This window comes from Peromyscus leucopus, chromosome 5, assembly GCF_004664715.2.
Source record: "Peromyscus leucopus breed LL Stock chromosome 5, UCI_PerLeu_2.1, whole genome shotgun sequence".
NCBI lineage: Eukaryota > Metazoa > Chordata > Mammalia > Rodentia > Cricetidae > Peromyscus > Peromyscus leucopus.
In genome coordinates this window covers 125,939,965-125,960,408 of record NC_051067.1, presented here as the reverse complement: position 1 = coordinate 125,960,408, position 20,444 = coordinate 125,939,965, and the positions used below count along the sequence as shown (strand labels likewise).

At 50.6% G+C, this 20,444-nt stretch overlaps 2 protein-coding genes across 5 annotated transcripts; one reads left to right on the top strand and one right to left on the bottom strand.

The window, feature by feature from the left end:
- Positions 1 to 6,554: 6,554 nt before the first annotated feature.
- Spata2l (spermatogenesis associated 2 like) lies at positions 6,555 to 10,863 on the top strand. The gene is made up of 3 exons (XM_028880884.1): positions 6,555 to 6,664; positions 7,026 to 7,329; positions 8,889 to 10,863. Exons 2-3 carry the CDS (start codon positions 7,027 to 7,029, stop codon positions 9,864 to 9,866), a joined length of 1,281 nt encoding a protein of 426 aa, XP_028736717.1. The 5' UTR covers positions 6,555 to 6,664; position 7,026; the 3' UTR covers positions 9,867 to 10,863.
- Cdk10 (cyclin dependent kinase 10) lies at positions 10,864 to 20,444 on the bottom strand. Of its 4 annotated transcripts, none has more exons than XM_028880888.2 (14): positions 20,304 to 20,375; positions 18,459 to 18,640; positions 18,255 to 18,327; positions 17,504 to 17,575; positions 16,985 to 17,087; positions 16,767 to 16,848; positions 15,079 to 15,146; positions 14,461 to 14,513; positions 14,187 to 14,256; positions 13,345 to 13,404; positions 12,949 to 13,072; positions 12,735 to 12,874; positions 11,797 to 11,849; positions 10,864 to 11,549 (listed from the first exon to the last, which is right to left on the bottom strand). In XM_028880888.2, the coding sequence occupies exons 4-14, from the start codon at positions 17,520 to 17,522 to the stop codon at positions 11,452 to 11,454; spliced, it is 870 nt and encodes a 289-aa protein (XP_028736721.1). In that variant the 5' UTR covers positions 17,523 to 17,575; positions 18,255 to 18,327; positions 18,459 to 18,640; positions 20,304 to 20,375; the 3' UTR covers positions 10,864 to 11,451. The 4 variants fall into 4 exon arrangements, with proteins under 4 accessions (XP_028736721.1, XP_037062240.1, XP_028736720.1 ...); XM_037206345.1 differs by having other exon boundaries at positions 18,459 to 18,645; positions 20,304 to 20,365; XM_028880887.2 differs by lacking the exon at positions 18,459 to 18,640 and having other exon boundaries at positions 20,342 to 20,444.

Genomic DNA, 20,444 nt, shown 5'->3' with positions numbered 1-20,444 from the left:
TGGAGCCTTATGATATGTTAATGTACCTGCCATGGGCCTTGGCTTTAACAGGGACCAGTCTGGACAATGGGTTGTGTTAGGTACATCCTGGTGCTGAGAGTACTTGTTGGGCTGGGATCACATCAGACTGTATCACAGCACAACCCTGGGAGAACTAGACAGTGCTGTTCAGCCTACCATGGCACTAAGGGGAGGCAAATTTGTGTTCAGATGACAGTTGTGTGTATGTGTGTGTGTGTGTGTGTGTGTGTGTGTGTGTGTGTGTGTATTATGAGTCATTTTTGTTTACAACCGAAACTCAGAATTCAAAATTCATTTTGCTCTTAAATTTCTTTCTTTCTTTCTTTTTTTCCTTTTCTTGAGACAGGATTTCTCTGTGTAGCCTGTCCTGGAACTCATTCTTTAGACCAGGCTGGCCTGGAACTCACAGAGATCCACCTGCCTCTGCCTCCTGAGCACTGGGATTAAAGGTGTGTGCCACCACTGCCCGGCTGCCCTTAAATTTCTTATAGACAAATCAGAAAACATTTCAGTCAATGTTCTATTGTTCTGATAGTCTTTGTACAAATAAACCTTTTTTTTTTTTTTTAAGACAGAGTCTCATGTATCCTAGGATAGCCTCTAGCTTGCTTTATAGCATGGACAACCTTAAATTTCTCATTCTCCTGCCTCTGCTTCCCAATTGATGAGACTTCAGGGCTTTGCTACCATGTGGGTTTTATGTAATATAAGCGAAGCCAGGGCTTTGTACATGCTAGGCAAGCCTGCTCACAACTAATCCACAGCCCCAGCCTCCCACATGACCTTCATGAGCTAGTTGTCATCCAGTTTCTGCTGCCCACAATGTCACTGGGAAGACAAGTCTTCAAGGATCACCTTGTGCCTTCGGAGGCATTTGCTTATTCTAGGCACAGCTCTCTCAGGTTGGTTTAGGCTGAGTTCTCTCAGCAATGAAGCTTCCCACTGAGTTTTCTCTCTAGCTCACACACCAGCTGGCCTGGATTTTCTGGAAAGATTCCAGTTGAACTGGAACAAAAATTGTCATACATTTCCCACCATTTGATTTCCTTGCCATGGTGTTGGGCTCCATAGCTGGACCTTGAAGTCCAACTTCTTTTCTTGCTCAGCAGTGCGTGGGAGGTGTCTGACTGGAACGCCTTGAATTCCTCACACTTCCTACCATTGGGCTTCATTATTTGACTAAACGTGGATTTGTCCTTGTAGAGTACCAGCTTAGAAAGAGGCCCAGCTCTCGACAGAGCTTGTGTTGACTGAAGGAAAAAGGAAGGTGTATCTTTGGGTTAGTCCTTCAGCATTTCTAAGCCATTGTTCCTCCATAGAACAGGGGTGAATGGCAATTCTGCTCCTGAAAATTATAACAGGAAATAGCCCCAACTAATTACAAAAACAGTAACAACTACTATTGGTCTATATATAAAGGAAAAAAATAATAATACCTGTAAGTGCAGGTGCCTCCACGTGGCACCAGGAACAGGGACCTGAAATATGGGAGTTTCAGAAAAATTTAAAAAGTTTAAAAAAAAAAAGGAAAAAAGTTAAAGGTGAGGGACTCGTGGGAATAGTGTGCACAGAGGTATAAAAGGGCAGAAGCATGCATTGGAGGTAAGAAGATGGACAGGAAGGGTCCACGGAGGAGCTTGGTTTGCAGAAGTTCTGCACACTTGGTTGATGGTGGAAAGAGTAAAAGTGGGCCACGATCAGTTGATGAAATTCCAGGAGTTCATTAGTAACTTCAGCTTCTTTCCCTGAAGAGGAAACTCTGGATCTCAGAACTTGGTCCCCATTAGGAAGAGCAATTCAGGGAGGATTAGATGCAAGAAGACCAGAAAAAAAATTCCTAGTAATGCTTTTCAGCTTTGGAAAGAAATAAAATCAGTAATAGATAAACCTAATAGTTAAAATATAAAATGAAAGTGATCAGAAAAAAACAGAACATGGTAATAGAAGGAAAATTAGAACCTAAAGATATATTATCTAGCTGGGTGGTGGTGGTGACGACGACGACGACGACGACGACAACGACGCATGCATGCCTTTAATCCCAGCCTGGTCTACAGAGAAAACAAACAAAAAGATGATTATCTAATGTCTCTCTCTGCAAAGAGGTTGAGGGTTTCCTCCCGTTGTGCTGATTTTGCTCCCCACCTACAGCTCCGGTTTCCTCTGCTCCTGAAACCTGCCCATCAAGTACACTTCTGATAGCATGGAACCTTTCCCCGCTGCTTTGCCTCGTTTCCTTCTCAGGTTGTTGGGAAGGCTTCTTACCCTCCATAAGGGAATTAACTCCTTTTGAGTCAAGGTCTCCCAGCCAAGAGACTTTGCATTAGCCAAAGAGATGGGGAAAGACATGGGAGGATTTTCTCTTTCACAGGTGAGTGAAACGCTCAATCCTAATAACCTAATATAGAAATGATATGCCCATTTCATTTAAGACTCTTAAGATCTTGAGCAGGCTTGTGCTCAGTATGGACCAACTGCTCCTTCCCCATCGTCTCTCCTTGATTCTATTTCTGGGGAAGCTTTTCTTCCCTCTGACTGGAGGATCTTAGCAAAGGCTTGTCTTACTGGGAGTGAATATTTACAGTGGAAGACTGATTATTCAGAAAGATGTCAGGACCAAACTATTAGAAATCAACAAAATAATGTGCTCATAACGTTTTAAATGTTAACAGGAGAAGGCATGTATAGTGATGCTCAATAACAGATCACATATCCCCTTGAGGCTTATTGACAAATCGATGCATAAGTTACCAGATTCTGGGGGAAAAAAAAGACAGAGGGACTTTCTAAAATTGGACAGGGGCCTGAAAAGCCATATCAAGATTTTGTTTCTCATGGTGTGGTGGTGCACACCTTTGACCCCAGCACTCAGGAGACAGAGACAGGTAGACCTCTGTGAATTTAAGGCCAGCCTGGGCTACAGAGTGAGTTCCAGGACAGCCAGGGCTACACAGATTTTGTTTTTTGTTTTTTGCAGGCAGCCAGTCACCTGATGGTTGACACAGAGAGAGATGCCTACTGTGGATACCTGAAAGACTCAACCCGTGGAAGATGGACAAAGAGATTCCAAAGCATCTGCAGAGGCTACACCTGAAGAAAAGAACAGGGAGACAGAATTGTCAAGCAGTGAAGAACAGAGGCTGCCTACCAACAGTGACTCAGATGAAGAGATCAGTGACTGAGGGAAGAGACTTGGTGACATCTTAGGGGAAGGGTGTGACTGCAGAACTGCTGTTCCTTACTATGCTGCCCCTCTCTGTTGACTACATCTGTTCCTGCTGAGACATATTGGGTGTATGTACCTACCGGATCCTCCTGTGCTTCACTTTGTTAACTGGGAAGAGAATAACATGCCTGTTTATGTCAATGACTCTGAGATCTTGGGCGCCCCACCCCCATGGCTAATCATGTTGTTCCCCAAGCAGAGACAGTTATATGATAATTTAAGTAGTGATGTTCACACCTTGTATGACGAATTATTAACCATTCAACATCCAAACTTAGATAAATTACCCTCTTCCATTGCTGCACAAAACCTGGAAAAGATTTTTGGTCATTATTTTTCTGTCTCTAATTGAACTTCCAAACTGTGGTCCATAGGAATGTTGCTGGGAAGTTTTGTTAGTTATACTGCCTTAAAATTTATTTGCTACTCCATGTCTGCTTTAAAAATTGACTTGCATACCTAAAATTAAATAAAAAAGCAGGAATTGCAGGGAACCATGGAGCTGGCTTAGCCTAGCTACCCTGAGAGGCATTTGTCATAGGTTTTTCAGGTGAGAGTCCATGGCTCCTGGGACACAATGTGCCTTCCAGTTCCTGAGAGACTGAAGCACCCACCCAGGCAGTGAAGTGTTCAGGTCGTTGTGTGTTTGTTTCGCTGTATGTTCCCTTAGTAGTCAAGGAAGGATGGAAGCTTGGCAGAACAATTGGTCTTAGACATTAATCTTGTGCACCCTGTATAGCTTGCAAACATATTCATTGTATCCTGGCAACTACAACTGCATTGATCCTGGCAATTGCCATTATATTCTGTCTCTGATAAAGGTATAAAAGGTCTGATTGCTCTAACTAAACTAAACTAAAATTTTCACAGTCTCAGTCTTGCTATGGCCCTCCCAACCAGCCAGATTTAGTTCCTTGTGGCCACATCAGGTGACCTTGGCCCAGTAAGTAAGCTCAGGCACTTACCAATAACCAGACCTAGTAGGTGGCTCATACCTCTAACTCCAAACAAAGGCTCTCGAGCTCTAGGCCATCTGAGCTACACAGTGAAACTCTTTAAAGAGGGAAAAAATACTAATGAGTATAAAAGAAGTTAAAAATCACAGCCACAATCAAGAGATGAAAGTCAAAGCAGTAACAGCTCCATGCATTGGATTGAGGAAAACCTCAGGAGACCAGCCAGTGCTGCACGTGATGGCTCAAGGAGGACACAGCTGTGGATGAACCGAGTGGAAGCCAGTTTATAGGCCTAGGCAGGATAAGTATGAATGGCCTTGATCTTGCAAATCTGCCTCGGTAAAACCAAGGTCCACAGAGGATGTGCAGAGCACCAAGGACATGCAATGGCATATTACCCGCCCTGGGAGAGCAAGAACGGTAAGTAGTAACAGGTGCAGAACAAATTACCCTAACTTACTGGCTCAAATGCACAGGCCGTTTATATTGTTCACGGCACCTTCCAATTTAGATCAGGTCCATGAGGAGAGCTTGTCTCTACCCACCTCCTATCATCAGCTATGGCTATTTCCAGGTTGGAATTGATGATAAGAGGCTGAGTCTGTTGGAAGATCTGTCTTAAATCAGTGCTGATGGTTACCAGGGACCTCAGCTAAAGCTGTCAGAACTACATAAGACTTGTATGAGTATTCTATAACTGCTCTAACAAACCACACAAAAACAAAAGAAATGGACCTTTACAACTCTGAAGGCCACAAATCTAAGATCAGCATCATCAGGGCTGCACTTCCCATAAACACACTAGTGGAGGCCCCTTCCTGCCTCTGCCAGCTCCTAGAGGCTTTCAGAACTCCTCGGCTTGGAGCTATATGCCATCTTTGGCTCCATCTTCATAGAGCTTTCTATATATAATACTCTTCTTATAAGAACATCAATATTATTAGTTTAAGGCTCATCCAGACTAATCATTCTAATCCAGACTAACCTATTAGTTACAAATGGTTAAAAAAAAAAATTAGCCCACTACAAGGCCTCACCATTAGTTTAACAGAGTTTCTGTTTGTTGTTTGTTTTTCAATGTTAGAGGTTGAACACAGGACCTTGCACATACTGGGCAATTGCTCTACCTCTGAACCCAGCCCAAGGTCCCAAGCCTCTTCATTTTGATGTTAGCTCCCTCAGTATACAGCACTGGGATCCAGGAGTGTCTTGAGACAAGACAGGCATGGAAACTTTATGCTTTGGCCAAGAAGTTTTAAACAGTGTTACGATGAGTTGAAGCAACCTCAAAAGCCAACCAATGTCCCCTTTGGACTGGTGTGGGCCACAGCAAAAAGCCCAGTGATAGCCAGCAGGATGCCTCAAGAGAACTGCCTACTTAGTTTCCCTATTTTAAGTCCTTCGAATCTGAGGACTTCTACAAGAAAGCAGACACCTTCCCTAGGCTGGGTTCTATTTCATCAAACTTGGCCTAGGTCTGGTGACCTGGAGAGACGAGGGGTACAGCCTGCCCAGGAAGGGATCTAACAAAATATATTGCTTGCATGAAGCTTAGGTCTTAGGATTAGGGAGAAGGTGCCTCAGGTCCTGAAGCACATGAAACCACAGCAAGCCAGGGGACAGTTCCCCTGAAGTCACCCAGACTGTAAGTCTGGGTGAATTCACAATCCAGGGTAGTTTGGAAGGCCTGGAGGTCACACACTTAAGGAAGCACCTTGTCCTAGCGGGTGAACACCTTCACCCTACTTCAAATACCCCCCAACCGACTTTCTCGGGGACTGGGAAAGGAAGTCCGCAGTGGCAGACTCCGAGGCCAGCCCTGTTCTGTTGTTTTGCTGTTTATGTTTAGGAACGGTTTGCCTGTTTGTATGTGTGCATCAAATGTGTGCCAGGTGCACAGGCCAGAAGTGGGTGTTGGGAGTGACAGACGGTTGTGAGCTGCCATGTAAGTTGCTCTTACCCACTGAGTAATCCTCCACCCCCACCCGTTCTAAATTGCATTTAAATACATATATTTGAACTCCTTTGGTCCACGATCCCCCAGCCAAGTCGGGCCCCGCCTTGCAGGTATTTGGTTATTCTGCGCGTTGGCTGGAGGAGAACAGCCTGCTCCTCAACCCGGTGAGGTTCCACTAGTTCCACTAGTTATGTCTCAGTGGCCTGTATTACACACCCGCTGTGCACTCCCACTCTCTGGCCCCGAACTAGATGGTTAACGACCTTAGACTAGTTGAAAGACTGGGGACTTGACTACTGAATTTCAGAGGACCTCAAGGCGGGCCACCCTCTGCCTCGGCCAGGCCACGCCCACACCGCCACTTAGCCGAAAGGGTGGCACCCGATTCCAGCCTCGCCCCCCGACGTCACGTCCAAGGCCAAGGGGCGGGCTTGACTCTCTGCGGAAGCGAGAGGCTAGACCCAGGCCCAAGCGGAGCTCTCTGGGACCGCTGGGGACTAGCAGGTAGCACCGCCGCCCGCGGGGTCTACAGTACGGTCGGTCAGTGGGAAAGGGGCGCTGGTTGCCGGAGGCTCAGCTGGCGGGAGCGGGTATCCGCTGGAGGAGGGTGCTGTTGATACGAGGGCGCTCAGCGAGCGGGGCTGGAGGTCTCCTGGGGAGGGGAAGCTATAGATACCCTGGTTCCCCAGCTGTCTGCGTCCACATCTCCTGGCTGAAGGGGACCTTAGATCCCCAGACTCGCTAAGCTGGCAAGGTCTCTGTCTCCAGGTTGGAGGGGGCCCTGGGTTGCTGGGTGCGGGCTCGGGAGTTGCACAGCTGAGGCGACATGGTCTCTAGTTTGACACCTCGTCCCGCGCTCGGTCAGGATGGGCAGCAGCTCGCTGTCAGAGGACTATCGCCTGTGCCTGGAGCGCGAGCTGCGGCGGGGCCGCGCGGGCGTCTGCGGCGACCCCTCGCTGCGCGCGGTGCTCTGGCAGATTCTGGTGGAGGACTTTGACCTGCACGGGGCGCTCCAGGACGACGCGCTGGCGCTCTTCACTGACGGCCTGTGGGGCCGTGCTGACCTGGCGCCTGCCCTGCACGATCTAGCCCGCGCCTTCGAACTCCTGGAGCTGGCCGCTGTGCACCTGTACCTGCTGCCCTGGAGAAAGGAGTTCACCACCATCAAGGTATGGTTTGGTGACGTTCCTCCACTCCCTTCCTTGTCCAGGCTGTTGGGGGCTGCCAGGCCTCTTGTGGGGAAGAGTTCCGTGTTTTAAGGGTCGTGGGCGTGTTGGGCTGCATGCCTACCAGGGAGTCATTCACCTAAAACTTACATTGCTGTCCTCAAAGTAGTCTCACTGCCCTAGTTGCTATGGGAATCCTAGGATAGACGTGGGAGGGTGAGGGAGGTACTTGATGTCCTATGGTCATCCTAACTCCCCCAGGATGTGGACTGATCCCATCTGTAAAAGGAGGCCACTAAGACTAGGAAGAAAACAGCAGGCCGGGGACTGGAGCACAGACCTTGTTCCTGCCTGGGTCTAGGTTGAGCGGCTAGGTCCAGGGCTGGCCTGGTCCTTCGGTCAGCTGACGGACCACCAAGAGGGGGCAGGGCCGCTCTGAGCTAATTCTGAGTGGGAAGGCAATGACGTCAGTGTGCACGTGGGCGAGGTAAACCTCCACTGGTTGTCATGGCAGCGTCTCCCCCTCCACACCCCTTTCTCTCCCCAACCCACTAGCCGGCTGCTCCATGGGGACACCTGAGATCCTGGAACTTTCATTCATCCTTTCAGGCTAGAGGCCCGCCCACCAGCCCCAGAGGACAAAGGCACACAAGCTTGGTCTTGAAATAGGCTAGTTCTGGGATAGTGCTGGGATGGAGCTTGTGCGGGCAGTCTCCTAGTTGTGGGTTTTAGATAAGTTACCTACGCCCTTTACGCCCTTTCCTCCTAAGAGGCCATGAGATCAGTCAAGGTACAAAGCCCTAGGAAGGGTGCTGTGGCCAGTGTCTATTGTCCATGACCTCTTCCTAAAGGTTCTATGCGGGGGAAGCGCCCCGAGGAAGCCTAGAGCTGTAGACTTTCTTTCCCATTTGGTAAAGACTCAAAATTACCCCGATGCTTTGACTCCGCATGTAGCTTTGACCTAGAAAGCACATTCCCATCTGTTAAGTGTGGTCCTCTCACGCAGCTGCATAATTAGACTCTGGAATACTCCACAGCAAGGGGCAGTGAAGCCAAAATGCCTGGTCTGATAGTTATAGATCTCCAGGATTCACCGGGTGCAGTGGAATATTCCTGTAGGCTGAGGCAGAAGAGTGAGTTTAGGGTCAAGCTGTTTCAAAATCAAAGACCTAAAGAGCCTGGCAGTGATGGCACAGGCCGTTAATCCTAGCACCTGGGAGGCAGAGGCTGGTGGATCTCCGAGTTCCAGCCCAGCCTGGTCTACGGAACAAGTTCCAGGACAGTCAGGGCTACACACAGAAACCCCATCTTGGGGTGGGGGTGGGGGCTTAAAGGGATAGGGGATATGGCTCAGTGGTACAATGCTTGCTTACCACAGACAAGGCTTTAGGTTCTCCCCTAGGGGGAAAAAGATCCAGGCTCACTCCAGACAGATGAAAACAATCTCTGGGGTGAACACAAACTTCAGAAGTGGACCAAGGTCATGGCAGTACTGAGTCCACATAGGCTGCACCCGGGAACCTCCACGGAAGAGCATTCCTGACCAGGACCCTTCCTTGCAGACCTTCTCAGGGGGCTATGTGCATGTGCTGAAGGGTGTGCTCTCTGAGGAGCTCCTGACTCGAAGCTTCCAGAAGATGGGCTACGTGCGCAGGGACAACCACCGCCTAATGGTGACCACCCCACCCCCTGCCTGCCAGCTGGTTCAGGTAGCCCTAGGCTGCTTTGCTCTTCGGCTGGAGTGTGAGATCCTAAGCGAGGTGCTGACCCAGCTGGGCACGAGTGTGCTGCCAGCTGAGGAGCTGCTCCGAGCGCGTCGGGCTAGTGGGGATGTTGCCTCCTGTGTGGCCTGGCTGCAGCAGAGACTGGCCCAGGATGAGGAGCCACCACCCCTGCCCCCCCGGGGCACACCTGCTGCTTATGGGGCCCCCGTGGACCTGTACCAGGACCGGCAGGAGGATGAGAGCTCAGAGGCCAGTCTGTATGGTGAGCCCTCTCCAGGGCTGGACTCACCCCCCGTGGAACTGGCGTACAGGCCACCACTCTGGGAGCAGAGTGCCAAGCTCTGGGGTCCTGGGGGCCAGCCCTGGGAACCCCCCGCTGATGATCTACATCGGGCCAGCAGCCCACCATATGGGGCTCTGGAAGAGGAGCTGGAGCCAGAACCCTCTGCGTTCTCCTTCCTCTCTCTGCGCCATGAGCTGAGTCGGTCAGGGGACTTAGCTACCCCTGAAGCCCCTGGCAGCTCTGGGCAGGCCAGCCCCCGTCACAGGCAGGCAGAAGGAACACCAGCCTCAGGCTATGGGCCTGTTGTTGAGCCTCTGGGCTACCAGGCACACAGCTGCTTGAGCCCTGGGAACCTGCCCACCCTCTGCTGTGACACCTGCCACCAGTTACACGCTACCCACTGCACTGCCCTATCAGCCTGCCGCCCAAGTCATTCATTGCGCATACTTCTTGGTGACAACCAGAGACGCCTGTGGCTGCAACGATCACAGGTGGATACCCTGATGTATGACAGTCCTGGAGCCCATCCCTAGGCCCGGATGGACCCCCAAGACAAGAGTCTGGGGAGATAGTTTCCATGGTGCTTCTTTTGGGAAAGGGCCTAGGCCACTGGCTACTCTGGCCCTCCTATTCCCCAGGGGAGTCCAGTACCTACAGTTGGAAGAGGGTAGAGCCTTCATGGAGTGCTCTTGCCTGGGGCCTCCGGCCCTCCTCACTGACATGCCCATGTCTCAGTCCTGTCTAGAGCAGGCCCTGTGATGAATCAACAAGATCCTTCCCTCATGTCCCTATCTCTATGCCCGGATGTGTTGGGTAAAGAAGCCCAGGTTGTCCAGGCTACAGTACCCAAGCTCACTCCAGGAAGGACCCCACTCTGAACTGTCGGGACCTCCCTACCCGCTCCCTGCAGTCCATGGTTCAGGATGTGCCCCTCTCTCCGTGTGCTGAGAAATCTTCACCCAGAGGCTTGCCCAAGGGTCCGACGACACCTGGGTTAGATCGGGACCATGTGAGAGGCTCCGACAGGGCCCAGCTCACTCAACTGTGGAGCACTAACCCCTGCCGTTAGTGAGGAACCCTGCCAAAAACAGGCAGTGAGAGGAGCTGTCACCCCCAAATCCAGAAGAAATGGTTCTCAACAACCAGCTGCCTACCAGCCAAAGAGGGGGTGAGCATTTACAGGCGACCCCTTGGGCTACTGCCAAAAAGCAGCTCACTGCCCCATGCAACTCCTTGAAGGCACACAGGTAACCAGGAAGATCCAAGTTACACCCTCTTTTCCCTTGGGGTAGCCCAGGGCTCCTCGCTGGGGTCCCTAAACCAGTAATCCACAGGCTAGTGATAGCGAAGGCCTGGGTTTTCATCAACCACAGGGAGGCCCAGGTACAGCGATTGCTGACCTGCAACACCTCCTCTCCCGGCACCCCTCGGCCATGCCTGTTCCTATCCTCACTCCCAGCCCCTCGAAAGACACTGTCCATGTTGCATGGATCAAAACCCCAGAGAACATTAAAGGATTGTGAAACTGTCTATTGGAAAGGCTTTTTATCTCTCCACCCCTGGAAAGGGGCCCACCAATTCTTTTCCTGGGTATCAGTGCCAGTCACGTCCACCAAGGGCTCTCATTCTGACAGTCTTAAAAGCATCCTATCATGACCCCAACCAAGGGGCCTCCCTCCCTCCCACCTGAAGCCCACCATCCCTGCCCAGGGTCACGATAGCCTGTCTGTCCCGGGCAGCTCCTGGTGACCAAGCAGGAACAGCACGGTCTCCTGGGCCTGCTCACTCCAGGCTAACGCCCAGCTCCAGTTCCAGCACTCCACTGATGCGGACCTTTAGGCCTCCCCAGCACTAGCCCTGCCTCCCCAGAAGCACAGCTTCACTGACAGACAAGGCTGCCACGAGTAGCCGCCCACCAGATGGCGCTACAACAGTCCAGTCTGAGCTGTGTGTCCCCACACCCCTGGCCACAAGCTACTTGCGTCTGGGCACAGAGGGTAGCAGGGAGGAGTCATCTGAAGATGTTGGCTGGAGGGGCCGAAGGCATCGTGGCCTGGAGGGCCCTCCCAGTCGGCCGACTGCTCCATGAGGATGTGTAGGGATGGGCTGGACCCACCATCAGGGCTTGCATCGTTTGCTCTGCCCCTCAGCGGCAGCTGGGGCGGCACGCTTGTTGCGGTGGTGGGGGAAGGTGGGCATGAGTTCCGGTTCGCAGGCTGCAGGAGAAGGAGCGCTTCAGTGCGGGCTTGGAGAAGGGGTTCCTGGTGGGGCATGCTCCAGGTCTAGATGGGACTCCTCACTTCAGCTAGCCCTGACCCTCATCTGCTCCCTTTCTTCTCCCCCGTGGAGTCTGCCCACGTTCCACCCACACAAACCTGCACTGGGAACCCACCCGATATGGGCAAACAGGGCTTCCTGTCAAGCCCCCAAAGAGGAAAACCCAAGGAGATCTGCAGAACTCACGTAGGGGCTTCTCTTTGAAGTAGGAGCTCTCCAGACAGTCCCCCGCAGTTGCCCTAGAGAATGACAGTGACCTTTGGCTTCAAAGAAGCCTATTTCAAAGCACAGCCAGGCACAACAGCCCAATTCAACCTCCAACAAATGGAGGCTGGAGGCCCAGGAACTGACAGGCAGCTCAGAATGGACACATGGCACTTATGGGAAGGCATCTGCTGTCTATGTTGTGAGAAATCATCTATAAAAGGTTTGGCCGGGTGGTGGTGGCAGTGGCGCACACCTTTAATCCCAGCATTTGGGAGGCAGAGGCATGTAGTGGGTAGCCATTCCAGCTTGGATCTTAAGTTCCAACCCCCATTGAGACTCTGGCAACTGTCACGCCTACGAGGCGGGGCCAGGGGAGGCACCTGGAGACCCGAGATCTGGATGGGCCAGCGCTCTCTGTTCTGGGACCCTGAATGGTGGTGGGCCGAGCAGAGCTCCAGAGAACACCGCTGGACTGCGATACACCTTCCCCAGACCCCGCGACCTACCTATCCCTTAATTTGTGAGTTACACTTTTAAATAAATATCCTTTTAACTACGTGGAGTGGCCTTAATAATTTCACCAATAGAGGCAGGCGGATCTCTGTGAGTTCAAGGCCAGCCGGAGCTACAGAGTGAGTTCCAGGAAAGGCTCCAAAGCTACACAGAGAAAACCTGTCTCAAAAAACCAAAAAAAAAAAAAAAAAAAAAAAAAAAAAAAAAAAAAAAGGTTTGTTGAATTGAGATGGCTCCGTGCTGGAGTGATTGCCTAGCATGTATAAGGCCAGAGTTTCCCATACTCCACACCACAAAAAGTAAATGAAGGATCTGGGTTTAAGGTTGTCCTTCCACCCTGAAGTCAGGGCCCTCTCCTCCTGAGGGGAATGGCCCATGGAGCTGCCTATAGGAAGGGTCTGTACCTTTTCTTAGGGTCATACATGAAGAGGAAATTGAGCAGACGAAGTCCGGCCTCTGAGAGCCACGGGAACTTGTGCTTGAGATTGTTGTAGGGCTGTTTCCTCAAGCTATACTGGCCAGCCAGCGGCAGCTTGGAAAAACCCTGCAGGAGACAGGGGCTAGAGCTACAGGGCCACCAGGCACAGACGGGGATTGAGGGTGGTCCGTAATACCCACCGGCCAGATAGTCTCACTCGGTGTCCCCAGCAGCTGCACAATCAAGTCGATCTGGTGGATCTCGGAAGTGCCAGGGAGAAGGGGTTTATGGGCCAGCAGCTCTGCCAGGATGCAGCCAACAGCCCTGCAGAAGCAGCCAGTCTCTGCTTACCCCCAGGTCAACGTACTCATGAAGAAGCAGGCAAGTGGCCATGAGGCTCTCCCACCAGGTCTGCAAATGCTGCCTTGGGAGAACCTCAGTGCCAGAGGCCAGTGAGTATTCTAGCTATGTTCTCATGCTTCCCCTTAGGTTCCAAGGTAGGCTCACCACCACAGCACCAATCCTGCTCCCCCTGTCCCAGGGCTGACCTCCAGGGCCAGGTCACTTGAGGCCCCAGGAGCAGAAACCACTCCTACCACATGTCAATGCTGGTAGTCTGGGTAGTAGTTCCAAGCAGCAGCTCTGGGGCTCGGTACCTGTAGACAAAGACCCCAGTTTACCTCTGGTCAGCTCCTCTTCTTCAGCCTGAGCTCCCTCAGGATCCCCAGTGGCCTGAGCAACAGGGTCACTACTCATAGCCTGGGTTACTCTCTACCCTAAGCCTGAGAGAGCCTGCATGTCTAAATTACAGGAACCAAGGGAATCATTAGCTTGCTTTCAGGTGGAGGTTGAAAGACATGCAGCTGGCCAAGCAGCAGTGGTGCACGCCTTTAATCCCAGTGCTTGGGAGGCAGAGGCAGGTGGATCTCTATGAGTCCCGAGGCCATTCTGGTCTACAAAGGGATAGTCAAGACTGTCACACAGAGAAACTCTGTCTCGAAAACAAAAACAAAAACAAACAAACAAACAAAAGACATGCAGCTAAGGCCATATAAGGATCTAGATGAGAATGTGAGGGATATCAATGTCCTGCCCTTTGCCACAGCCTCATTCTGCCCTAAAAACAACACAGAAAGCTACCCTTCCCTTCCTGAGACAGCAAGGCTGTTCATACCTACTCCAGTGCAGGACAGCATTTCTTTCTTTGGGTTCTTTGTTGTTTTTGTTTTTGAAGACAAGGTTTCTCTGTGTAGCCCTGGCTGTCCTGGAACTCACTTTGTAGACCAGGTTGGCCTCAACTCAGAGCCCTGCCTGCCTCTGCCTCCCCAGTGCTGGGATTAACGGTGCGTCAGGCCTTTTTGCAGCATCTGTCTCAAATGCAAAGGTCCTGTGAAAGGCTACCCATTCCCATGGGCCACCACAATTCTAAGGAACTCACCAGAGGGTAACAACCTTGGGAGTCATTGGCTTTACTGGAACACCATAGGCCCGAGCCAGGCCAAAATCCGCTGTAGAAGGAGAGAGTGGAGAGAAAATATCCTCAATGAGAACAGACAGGCTGCTATCTGGAAAGAGCTGGACTAATATGGCCTGGGGCCTGGAAGACAGACATGCCATCTCTGGCTTTCGAGGCTACACTGACATCCCCTACCCCTAAGGGCATGCTCAAAGCAACCCACCCCCACATATGTGGGTCAGCACCCAGCACCCACCTGTCTTTACACAGCCCTTATCTGTCATGAGCAAGTTGGACACCTTCAGATCCCTGGGTCAGAAAGAAAGCATTGGTTTTCTGAGATCCAAAGGGCAATCAGGCTGTCACCACAGCCCAACACTTTCCTGGCATGTAACTGAGGTCTTCTAAAATCAAGAGGGCAGGGAGTAGTATGGAAGCCAGCAATCTCAGTAACTGAGCAAGAAGTAGAGGCCATGTCTCCAACCCTGCTGCTGCTTCTTCGTCCACGTGCTGTTCCAGCAGCCCCAGCACAAGGGCCAAACAAATGGGCTCACAGTCCTCTACTGGCAGCCAGCTCCTGGCTGAGACTCACTGTAGGTAGGCGCTCGCGCGCTCTCTCTACTGAAGGCTTCTGGCTGCTGTTCTCTCATCTACCCACCCACCTTCTATTTCCCAGAAATATGAGGGCTGCTCGGGCTTGTTTGATCCAAGATCCTTGCCTGGGAGCAGTCAAGAGAATTTCTATTGGGTGTTTGCTCCTCTCCTGAAGATATTCAGAATGAGGCACTGTGGGAAGCCAAAACTATTCCTGGCCTTCTCCCTCCCACTCGTCAGACACCCCCAACACATCTTCCTCCTGGTTGTCCCTGCCCACCTGTGGATGATGAAGTTCCTGTGCAGGTACTGAAGGCCACGAAGCACCTGTAGCATGATGCATTTAACCTAGGAGGAGGTTCAGAAGCACAGGCTGGAGAGCTTTGACACACTGCCCGGCAGTCACCAGCAGCCGCAGGAGCATGGCTGTTGCTATGTCCTGCATAGCTAAGACAGTACCGCAATGGACTGATTTATTTATTGTATATCTATGAACATGTGGTACACATCTTTGTATATATGTGGGTGTACAATATATGTGTGGGTGTGTGTGCATGTGTGTGAAGAGGCTGATATCAAGTGTCTTCATCAATTGCTTTCTACCTTATATATTGAGACAGCATCTCTCTTTTGAACCCAGGGCTGGCCAAACTTAGCTGGTCTAGCTAGCCAGCTTGTCTAGAAATCCTGTCTCTACTACAGGGACTTAGAGTCAAGCTACCATACTCACCTAACATTTATATGGGTGTTAGGGAGCCGAACTCTAGTCCTTACGTGCTGTGGGCCACAGAAATATGAAGTAGGAATTCAGCTGGCAATGGTAAAAGCTATTACCTGGTAGAGTTAAGAGCTCTTCCAGAGGATAAAGCCAAAACTCAAGGAGCATTGGTGATACTGGCTTTTGAATGTATTGGCTGTTTCCAGCAGTGAATCTCTCGTGTGCTATTGTAGTTTTCCCATCTGATTCTTTTCTAAGAACTTCTAACAATGTGGTTGATCATTCATTGGGCACAACTTCCCCTGTATTTGGGGTATTTGGATAACATCCTCCAACTGTGTGCCTTTCTGTAATTATCTCCATTAGCAAATATCTGGCCAGGGTCATCTCTGGACAAAAGGATTTTATCTGAGATACTCTCAAACATCCAAGGACAGACTGCAGGTAGATAAGCATCCAGACCACCTGCTAGTCTCATGAAATAAGGTCAATATCTTACTGAGACAACCACCAAAGCCAGGTGGGTGTTAAGTACAAAGCTTTGTTTCTTGTGCAAATTAAGCTTAAACCCTCCTGCATCAATCACTCCCCTTTTGGGTTGTAACAGAAACCCTGACAGTCACTGCATGATGAAAAACTCTTATCTGCCTTTATGACCCTGAAAAAATTCTAGCTTTGTGACCTTGCTTTGGCCGGAGACTTGCTGACTATATGGGTCTATAACTGGAAACCTCGGAGACTGGGGGGACTAAGATGAGAGAAGGAAGATAGAGCTGAGAGAAAACAGCAGAACAATGTAGAGAGAATCAGGCAAGAAGGAGCTAAGTGTGAGAACAGAAAAGAAGCTGTGTGAAGAATACAGTGAATGGACTAAAGAGCTTCATGTATGTAGATTCATTTGATATCCTTAAGCTTAGATGCCTTAGCTGCTTGTTAGATTCTTCCATGGACCCTGGGGAAAGGCCATTAGGGGCTGACCCCAACAGTCTTTGATACTTGTGTGGACACCTGCACTTTGCCCTCTGAGCCATGTCTCCAGTCCCCCTTTCTTTTCCAGTGGCCTGATACATGGACTGAGAAGACCTGGGGCCAACTCCCAGGTCAGGGTCCCCAAGCTCCCACAGTACTCCACAGGTAATAATTCAACTCATTAAGGCCCTAGAAAAAGGCTGTGGGTAACACCATCCATTTCCAGCCATCACGTTCAATACAGCTGCCCACCAACCAGGTGAAGCACCTCCCTGACACACCTGGGCCTCAGAGAAGGGTGTTGGCATATTTTCCAATAGGCTGGCCAGATCTTGTTCACAGTAACCCATCACCAGGAAGATGCTAGAAGGAAAAAAGAGAAAACACAGGCCACCTTCTATTTTTTTCCTAGTAGGTAAAGAGGTCTGTGCTTGCTGTAGAAAGGTTAACCCCGGGAGAGGGGCCCTTTTGAGTAGGATAGCCTCAGGAAACCACACACCTCTCCAGGTGGCTGCCCACAACCACCTCCTTCAGCTCCACAATGTTTGGATGGCGGAGACGCAAGAGCAATGTGATCTCACGCAGGCTGCTGATGGGAATGCCTGTAACCAAAGGGGTCAATGAACTCTACTCCACTACACCTGGGACCCCATGAACACTGTCCCCTCGTCGGGGAAATTAGTGAGACCAACGCCGCTCTTACTTCAGCACTCATTAGGGATGCCAGGCGAATGGGCGGGGCACTGGTGTGTGTGTGGAGAGTGACGATGAACTCACCAGAGGACAGGGGCCACAGGGTTTGGAGAGAATGTACAGTTTCACAGTTAGCCAAGGTAGGGAAAGTCTGGCAGGGCTCAGGGAGCTCAAGCTCTGGCTGCAGTGACAGGCTGGGTCAGCCCCTTAACCACCACACCCCCCCTCAGGAGCAGTCCTGAGAAACTGAGGTAACGCGTGCTTTTCTAGCCCTCCTGCTTTGATGCCCCAGGCAGGGTGGTCCTGCACCCTATTTCCAGCTCACCATCTTTTTCTTTGTCCATCCGCACCTTCTTCAGGGCAACAATTTCATCTGTCTGGGTATCCCGGGCCCGATCTGAAACAGAAGCACAGATGTAACGGAGTCCACCTCAGACTGTCACGGCCCCATCTTGCCACACAGAGCCTCTTTTATGAGTTTCTTGGGTTTTTCCTCTCTGACAACCTAATACCCAGCAGCCCTCAGTCCTTCCTTCATTTTCAAGATTTGAGCTTGGGGATCCTCACTGGAGCTGGGCTGGGAGCTTCCAGTTCTGTGCTGAGCTGAAACCTGGCCAGCAGCATCTCATGTGGTAAGGAGCTCTCCTTGAGCATTCTCTTCACACGCGCCCACTGCTGGCTACACCTGTGCTACACTCTAATAGCAAGTAAAGTACTCTATCTGGGGGGGCGGGAGGAGGAGACGACTTATTTTATAGGATAAAGGCTTACAAAACATTTTGTTTACTTATGAAACTTCCAAATACTCGGCAAAATGACTCACAACGCCCATGGAGCTGCAAGGGGCCTTTAGAAGTGGTACATTTTATTGATCAGTTATCTCCACTCCACAGTTACGTATTTGGATTGCTGACATCAGCAACCTGACGCTTTATCCAGTCATGGTGTAAGTTTTGTGGAAGTCACACCAGGAGTTAAAGTTTGGGAGCAAGCTTTAAGCCTGGTTTGGAGTACAGAGTATGAGCCTTCCATTCCTACACAGCTGTAGCTACAAGACTCCTGCCCTGACCACTCACACACGATGCCATAGGTGCCCTCGCCAATTCGGTTCAGCTTCTCAAACTCCTTAACGCTCCGGCATCTTCCAAGCTGAAAGACAGAAGAGTAGCCAGTGTGGTGATACGGAAGCTAACAGCACAAGTGATGATGGATCTCACCCACATCTGGCACTGAGAAACTTGCTTACATCTCGCTCACCAAACAGAAAAGCAACCACATACTTGGAATTTCCTGATGAGCAGAGGGGAAGAAAGACACTGGAACCACTTTGAAGTATTGAAAGAGACCTAATTACGCCCTCCAATTCGGTGTTCCAGATGTCTGCTGTCTAGTAACAAATGGCCTCTGTGGAGAAGGATCCTGCCTCCAACATGCAGTCACAACTTCTTACTTGTGAGGAAACCTATCCTGGGATATAATTTGTGAGATCTGAGAAGGGACTTCCAGATCAATGGAAGCTAGCGGGTCCACTTCCTTTTGCAGGCTGGGATGAAGATGAGGTCAGGTGGAGCAACCGAACAGAATTGGTAGCCTCTAGAATTTTAGGGGTTAGAGAAATAGCTTGCTTAAGCCACAGTATTCTGGGGTCTTATTGGGGATTCTGTAACCTAATACATCTTCAGTGCAGTGCCTTTGTAGGTGGATTAAATAAGCACTTCTTGAATACTGAGGGACCTCAGCAATGTTAGGATTCTATTATGCCAGTTCCCAGCTGGCTTTGCTTGTCTGTCTGTCTCCCCGCCCCCTCGGTTTTTTTTTTCCGAGCAGGGTTTCTGTGTGTAGTCCTGGCTGTCCTGGAACTCCCTCTGTAGACCAGGCTGGCCTCAAACTCAGATATCTGCTTGCTGGAATTAAAGGCGTGCGCCACCACCGCCCTGCCTGGCTTCCCTGGGTTTTGTTAATTTCTGATACCTGATGCTTTTAATGATCCACTTTTTCAAAAGATCTATTTATTTACTATGTATACAGTATACATACTTTATGTATACAGTGTATGCCTGCATACCAGGAAAGGGAATCAGATTTAATTATAGATGGTTGTGAGCCACCATGTGATTGCTGGGAATTGAACTCAGGACCTCTGGAAGAACAGCCAGTGCTCTTAACCTCTGAGCCATCTCTCCACAATCCACTCTTTAATCTAGCTTCTCCCACTCCTCTCCCCTTAGACTTCTTGTTTCTCTGCACTTCCCTTCACCATGACTCTGTGCTGCCACCTGAGTTTGGCATGCCATTCCTTGTCAGATCTGTTCAAATCCTGGCTACATTTCCTGGTCCAAAACAAATGTCAACTCTTCTACATATCTCTTACAGACTATACTTCTTTTCTCCAAAATCTCCATTATTTTTTTTTATCTTTGCTTGTTTTTGAGGTCTCACTCTGTAGCCCAGACTGCCCTCCAACTTGGGGTGATCATCCTGCCTCAGCCTCCTGAATACTGGGGTTATAATTACAGGCCAGCGCGCACACTTGACATTTTGTCTTGAGGAGCCAACTACTGTACACTATTGTGTGCATGCTCCCCCTTTAAGAGCGGATTGTGCAGCCTCAGCTTCCAGCAGTGCTCTGAAGCTCCCCGTTAGTGAACTGAGGTTAACGTGCCTTGGCCTTGCAAACCATAAACAAGAAGTGTGGCTTATAACATAAGCATATGTGGGCTGCGGCAACCCCCTTTCCACCAACTGTCTACCTGAGCACAAATCAGCGCCCCTAAGGTTCACACAAAAGGGACAATACAAGAATGTGGGTAAAGCAGATGGGCCAGCAAGGTGAGAGCTTCCAGCTGTGGGTGCCACCGGGAACGTCCCATTCTTCTCACCCGCCAAAACTCCACGCCCCACCCCGCCGCCTCACCGGAGTTCGCACTCGGTCGGATCCCACCCGCGTGCCCCGAGTGCCCCGCGCCCACAGCCGCTTGGCTGCGGATTTCTGTACACGCCGCAGCAAACTCTGGGACTGACATCCCTCTGATGCCCGAACCTCAAACTTTAACGCGACAATGAGAGCCCCAGAGCGCTTGCGTCTGGCCCAGCCACAGCGCCGCCCACGTGGCACCCCGTCGCACCCTGTGTTCTGGAGGCACAGTGAAGAAACCTTCCTTACGGATACACTTCAGTCGAATCTGATCTGACTCTAGGTCCACCTCCGCCATACCGAAGCCGGTGCCGCCCCGCCACCCACTTCCAGCGCGCAGGCGTAAACCGCC

Coding starts and splice junctions, on each gene's coding strand:
- Cdk10 (XM_028880885.2), bottom strand. CDS start 20,390: ATGGCGGAGGTGGACCTAGAGTCAGATCAGATTCGACTGAAGTGTATC. Junction 18,328..20,303: donor CTGTGCCTCCAGAACACAGG/GTGCGACGGGGT, acceptor TCTGTCTTTCAG/CTTGGAAGATGCCGGAGCGT. Junction 13,405..14,186: donor CCCAAGGTTGTTACCCTCTG/GTGAGTTCCTTA, acceptor CTTTGTCTACAG/GTACCGAGCCCCAGAGCTGC.
- Spata2l (XM_028880884.1), top strand. CDS start 7,027: ATGGGCAGCAGCTCGCTGTCAGAGGACTATCGCCTGTGCCTGGAGCGC. Junction 7,330..8,888: donor AGGAGTTCACCACCATCAAG/GTATGGTTTGGT, acceptor CCTTCCTTGCAG/ACCTTCTCAGGGGGCTATGT.